Source organism: Thalassophryne amazonica, chromosome 17, assembly GCF_902500255.1.
Source record: "Thalassophryne amazonica chromosome 17, fThaAma1.1, whole genome shotgun sequence".
Lineage (NCBI taxonomy): Eukaryota > Metazoa > Chordata > Actinopteri > Batrachoidiformes > Batrachoididae > Thalassophryne > Thalassophryne amazonica.
Window position 1 is genome coordinate 67,865,225 of NC_047119.1, and position 6,000 is coordinate 67,871,224.

The following is a 6,000-nucleotide window of genomic DNA, read 5'->3' on the forward strand; positions in this document are numbered from 1 at the left end:
TCTTCATGATCAATTTGCATTGTCACGCGGTGACTGTGTGATTCATCCCAGTGAAACAGTTAAAAATCTTTGTGTGATTTTGACAAAATGCTATCTTTTAAAATGCATATTAGCAAGGTGGCTAAGCCGGCTCGCTTTCCTCTGCACATCATTCTAATGATTTGACCCATCCTGTCGATGGCAGATGCCAAAATTCTGATTCATGCCTTTGTGTCCTCCAAAAGTGACGACTGCCATGTTTTATTTTCTGGTTTACAGAGTTCTAGTTTTCTGAAATGTCTTCATATAATTCAGAACTCTGGTGATAGAGTTTTGACCATAACCAAAAAAATTTATCACATTATCAGTTCTGACTTCTCTTCACTTATGTGCAATGAATTTACGAGCAGACCTGAAGGTTTTGGTGTTATAGCTCTAATTTGTCATGTCTTACTAAACTTATTAAGCTCACTGTGCCTTCTTTTGCCCTGCTGTCAGCAGGCTTTCGAGCCTTTGCATACGCTAGTTGTTGAACAGTGTGCTTGCAGATATCAGAAGGTCCGCTCTAGTTAAATCTTATGAGGCAAATCTTAAAGCATATTTTTGTTCTTATGATGTTTAAATTAAATTTTCTGTGATGTTTTTACTGTGGAGAGCACTTACGAGATTACAGATATCAGCCCCCTGATGGCTACAATTTGAGTAAAACATGTCCATTTTCAAACTCATCTGGTCTTTGTGAGGTGACCTTGTGCACCAAGTTTCACCTTAATAGAGGCAGTCTTTCTCAAGATATTATGAGTAAACATAGTTATAGAGTATCTGCCCTCTGGTGGCCACAATTAGAACTGAACAGCACTCAACATCAAAACTGTTTGGGGTCCTAGTGATGTGACCTTGTGTAACAAGAGCCATGTTGAAACATGAAAGCTTTGTTAAGAGATCAGATCAGATCAGATCTCAGATGATGTTGGGGTAAAAACATAACTCCCACTGTCGCCAAGTTCTTGCTCACAGGGGGTCGTTTTGACCGTTGGGGTTTTTACGTAATTATTGTATGGCCTTGCCTTACAATATAAAGCGCCTTGGGGCAACTGTTTGTTGTGATTTGGCGCTATATAAATAAAACTGATTGATTGATTGATTGATAACTGTCTGGGACAACATTAAACATGTGAAACAACAGCCAATTATTACATGTCCACTTGTGTTTATATCTAACAGCATACATATTTTTTAGTTATAGGATTACCAAAAAAAAAACCTTTAAATTAATATTGTGCACAATAAACCCAAGTGCTTGACAGTCATAAAATCTTATCCAAATTAAGGAAGCAAGGTCCTGTTACATACGTGTTGACCAGCTTGTCACAGATTTCGCTGGGAAGAAAGATGTCTGAGCGCAGGCAGAGCCTGTTCCTTAATCCCTGATAGCACATAGTCTTCCTCAAGTTCCTCAGGCAGAAGACTGTTGCCAGAGTCATGAGGCTGTCAGGGTTGTCTCCTGCTTTGGCTGCCATGTTTGCCTCAGCTTCTCTGGCTCAAAAACACAACAGGACAGGCAACCTTAAGAGTTAACAAAAATAATGTTAGTGTCACACTACTTAAGAGCACAAAATCTCATTTCTCTTCACCAGAACCTCCTAGTTGATAAAACTGTAAATGTACACTCAACAAAATATATAAACGCAACACTTTTGGTTTTGCTCCCATTTTGTATGCGATGAACTCAAAGATCTAAAACTTTTTCCACATATACAATATCACCATTTCTCTCAAATATTGTTCACAAACCAGTCTAAATCTGTGATAGTGAGCACTTCTCCTTTGCTGAGATAATCCATCCCACCTCACAGGTGTGCCATATCAAGATGCTGATTAGACACCATGATTAGTGCACAAGTGTGCCTTAGACTGCCCACAATAAAAGGCCACTCTGAAAGATGCAGTTTTATCACACAGCACAATGCCACAGATGTCGCAAGATTTGAGGGAGCGTGCAATTGGCATGCTGACAGCAGGAATGTCAACCAGAGCTGTTGCTCGTGTATTGAATGTTCATTTCTCTACCATAAGCCGTCTCCAAAGGCGTTTCAGAGAATCTGGCAGTACATCCAACCAGCCTCACAACCGCAGACCACGTGTAACCACACCAGCCCAGGACCTCCACATCCAGCATGTTCACCTCCAAGATCGTCTGAGACCAGCCACTCAGACAGCTGCTGAAACAATCGGTTTGCATAACCAAAGAATTTCTGCACAAACTGTCAGAAACCGTCTCAGGGAAGCTCATCTGCATGCTCGTCGTCCTCATCGGGGTCTCGACCTGACTCCAGTTCGTCGTCGTAACCGATTTGAGTGGGCAAATGCTCACATTCGCTGCCGTTTGGCACGTTGGAGAGGTGTTCTCTTCACGGATGATGCGAAGGAGATGTGTTGCACTGCATGAGGCAAATGGTGGTCACACCAGATACTGACTGGTATCCCCCCCCAATAAAACAAAACTGCACCTTTCAGAGTGGCCTTTTATTGTGGGCAGTCTAAGGCACACCTGTGCACTAATCATGGTGTCTAATCAGCATCTTGATATGGCACACCTGTGAGGTGGGATGGATTATCTCAGCAAAGGAGAAGTGCTCACTATCACAGATTTCGACTGGTTTGTGAACAATATTTGAGGGAAATGGTGATATTGTGTATGTGGAAAAAGTTTTAGATCTTTGAGTTCATCTCATACAAAATGGGAGCAAAACCAAAAGTGTTGCGTTTATATTTTTGTTGAGTATATGTCCAAAAGGAGTGAACTTGATTCCTAGATTCAACCTGGAACCTGGAGTGGCTCAGTTACAGGTCACGTGTTATTAAACTTGTGTGTTTTCCAAATCTGGAGTGGACCAAACAGGACCCATTAAAGCGCTGATCATTTTGTGCTTCAGCACTGCAGAAAATAATAATTTCAAAGATAGAAGCTTCTTTTTAACCGACTTCCACACGGACATCACAGTTACTTCATCAATGCATTTAGGTCTGAACTGATATCATTATTCTGTCAATTTGGGGCCAGTTGAAAACTGGCCTCAAGTCTTTTTTATTATTTGTGGCATTCAGTTTCACATATCTCCTTCCTCCCCTTGTAACAGCCGAAAAGCAATCAGAAAGTAATTGTTGACATATCTCATTTAATACATTTTTGTGTTTCCCTCACATATGACACTTGTTCTGAATTTGTCTCGTCGATCCAGCGTCCACCAACCATGTTGCAGTGTTCAACAAGTGCCATGCAGGTCTATATGATATAACATAAGTAAACAAAGTTGCTTTGTTGATGTTTATTGTCATTACACAAATGAGGTCAAAATTATCAGAACCCGATAAAATTTTACATTTTGTTCAAAAAATTTTCCCAAACTGCTTTTTATAGAGCAAGGAATATTCAATGCAAAATTTCCAAATGTTCTACTTTTATTTTGTATGCTTATATTATTTTACTTATCACACAGAAACCAAATTATTAGCCCCCCTGATGCTCACAGTTGTGTGTCCTTTTTGCTGGATAACAGCCTGCAGTCATTTGTTACAGTTTTCAACAAGTCTCAGACATATCTCCTGAAGAATCCCAGCCCATTCTTCTTTTGCAAATCTCTCAAGCTCCTCCAGTTTGATGGTCTTCTGGCATGGACCTTGGTCTTCAGTTCACCCCACAAATTTTCAATGACATTCAAGCCAGGGCTTTGTCCAGGCCAGTCAATAACATTCACTTTGGTCTTCTGAAGGTAGTTCTTCACCAGGAGCAATGTATGTTTTTGGTTGCTGTCATGTTGGACGACAAAGCGACAACTCAGGCCCAGTTTTTTGTGACTGCTTGAAGTTTCCTTTCTAAACCTTCACATATCCTTCTCTTTCTTCATGATTCCATCCACCTTGAGGAAATTCCCAATTCCAAAAACACTAAATCTACACTACTTCCACCACGTTTCACTGTGGGGACAGTGTTATTTGGGTTTTACGCATCTAACTTCTTTCTTCAAAGACACACAACATCTCTATGGGCAAAGAGCTCTAGTTTCATCTCATCTGACAAAAGGACACACTTCCAGTTTGCATAATCTTTCTCTAGGTTGTCTGGCAAGGAGATGGTGTAATGCAGAGGAAGCCTTTTCTGCGTACATGCCACAAACAGAGTCACTTGAGGTACGCTAAAGCACATTTGGACAAGTCATCTTCATTTTGGAATAAGGTGCTGTGGACTGATGCAACTAAAATTGAATTAGAACACAGCATTCCAAGAAAAACACTTGCTACCAACAGTAAAATCTGAAGGTGGTTCCATCATGCTTCCCAGTACAGGTACTGGGAATCTTGTTAAAGTTGAAGGTCACATGGATTCTAATCAATATCAGCAGATTCTTGAGAACAATGATCAGTGACAAAGTTGAAGTTGCGCTGGGGCTGGATCTTTCAACAAGACAACGACCCTAAACACTGCTCAAAATCTACTAAGTGATTCATGCAGAGGAACAAGTACAACATTCTGGAATGGTCATCTCAGTCCCCAGACCTGCATATTACTGAAAATCTGTGGTGTGATTTTAAGCTGGCTGTCCATGCTCGGAAACCAAAAACCATGACTGGAGATGTTTTGTAAAGAAGAATGGTCCAAAATACCTTCAACTAGAATCCAGACTCTCACTGGAAGCTATAGGAAGTGTTTAGAGGCTGTTATTTCTGCAAAAGGAGGATCTACTAAATATTAATGTATTTTTTCTGTCGGGGAGCCCAAATTTATGCACCTGCCTAATTTTGTTTAAAGAATTATTACACACTTTCTGTAAATCCTATGAACTTCATTTCACTTCTCAAATATCACTGTCTGGTTGCTATATAATATATTTAACTGAAATTGCTGATCCCCCCCTCCAAAAAAAAAGACTTATAAAGGAAAATCATGGAAATCAAACTTTTACATACGACTGTACTTGGCACTAAAACAAAATTAAGTTCCATCCACAAATAAGTGAAAACTTACAGACATCAAGTGGAAAATAAAGCCAATTAACGCAGTGGAAAACCCGAATGAATTCTTAATGTTGGCAAAATAGATTAACAAAATTGCCACTGCAAAATATTTATTTTCAAGTTAACATTAATGCATGTAGTCTAACAGCTAGGTTAACGTGTAAGGATAGTGTACTTTGTCATTTATTTAAACATTAAAATCGACTTGAGCTCATGAATAGTGATACTGAATAAATACTAGTTATTGACTGAAGGTAATAACTTAGTTTGCACTGACTTTCGGTTGATAGTTTGTTCGCTAACACATAATACTGCTGCTAACAGGGCAGGCTAAGCTAGCTAAACTCCAGAAAGAATAACGAGTTAAGCAACACAAGCGCAAAACAACTATTGTCAACTCTTAACCTACTCACTTAATACAAGCACAAAACCAAACAGCACCACTTGTTATTTCAAATCAAGCCTTAAGTTGTCGACAACAGTGCACATAAATTAGCTTGTAGCTAACACTGACTTTCTCTTATTTAGCCAGAGGGGCTAACGCTAGCTAACAGCTCAAACACCGAAACAGACTGTGCGTTTGAGTGCAGGCCTCAGCAAGTGACCTACCTCAGCTTTCGCCAAGGCTAAGTGTCCTGATGGGAGCGAAATAAATTAACACCAGTTTTCACTCATCTGATCGTTTTCGTCCGATGTCAACAAACAGACTCCTCCTACTTCTTCCTTCTCTTCCCCTCATGCTTCCTCTCCTGACTCCGCCTCCTCCTTCTCTGGAACCAAACATCTTCATCGTCTGTGAAGAAGCTAGGAGTTTCTGAATCTGAACATCGGGCGCTGATTGGCTGAGAATTCTGCATCGTCATAAAAGCCGTCTAAAACCTGCATTCCCACCACAGCGCACTCTGGTGGTCACAATGGAAATACCGTTTGTTCCAAGTCTATTGTGTTCGCATCCGGTGCATGAAGGACTTTTTATTTTTTTAAAGACAGGGAGACCTGGAGACG

General features: G+C 40.3%; 1 protein-coding gene across 1 annotated transcript in view; it reads right to left on the reverse strand.

The window, feature by feature from the left end:
- zer1 (zyg-11 related, cell cycle regulator) overlaps positions 1–5,758 on the reverse strand; it is a 61,959-nt gene extending 56,201 nt beyond the window's left edge. The window contains exons 1-2 of the mRNA XM_034192325.1: positions 5,605–5,758; positions 1,333–1,545 (exon numbers count right to left, since the gene is read on the reverse strand). Coding sequence (XP_034048216.1) covers positions 1,333–1,499 — 167 coding nt within the window. The 5' untranslated portion in view covers positions 1,500–1,545; positions 5,605–5,758. The remainder of the gene's footprint in view (positions 1–1,332; positions 1,546–5,604) is intronic.
- Between the last annotated feature and the right edge of the window lie 242 nt (positions 5,759–6,000).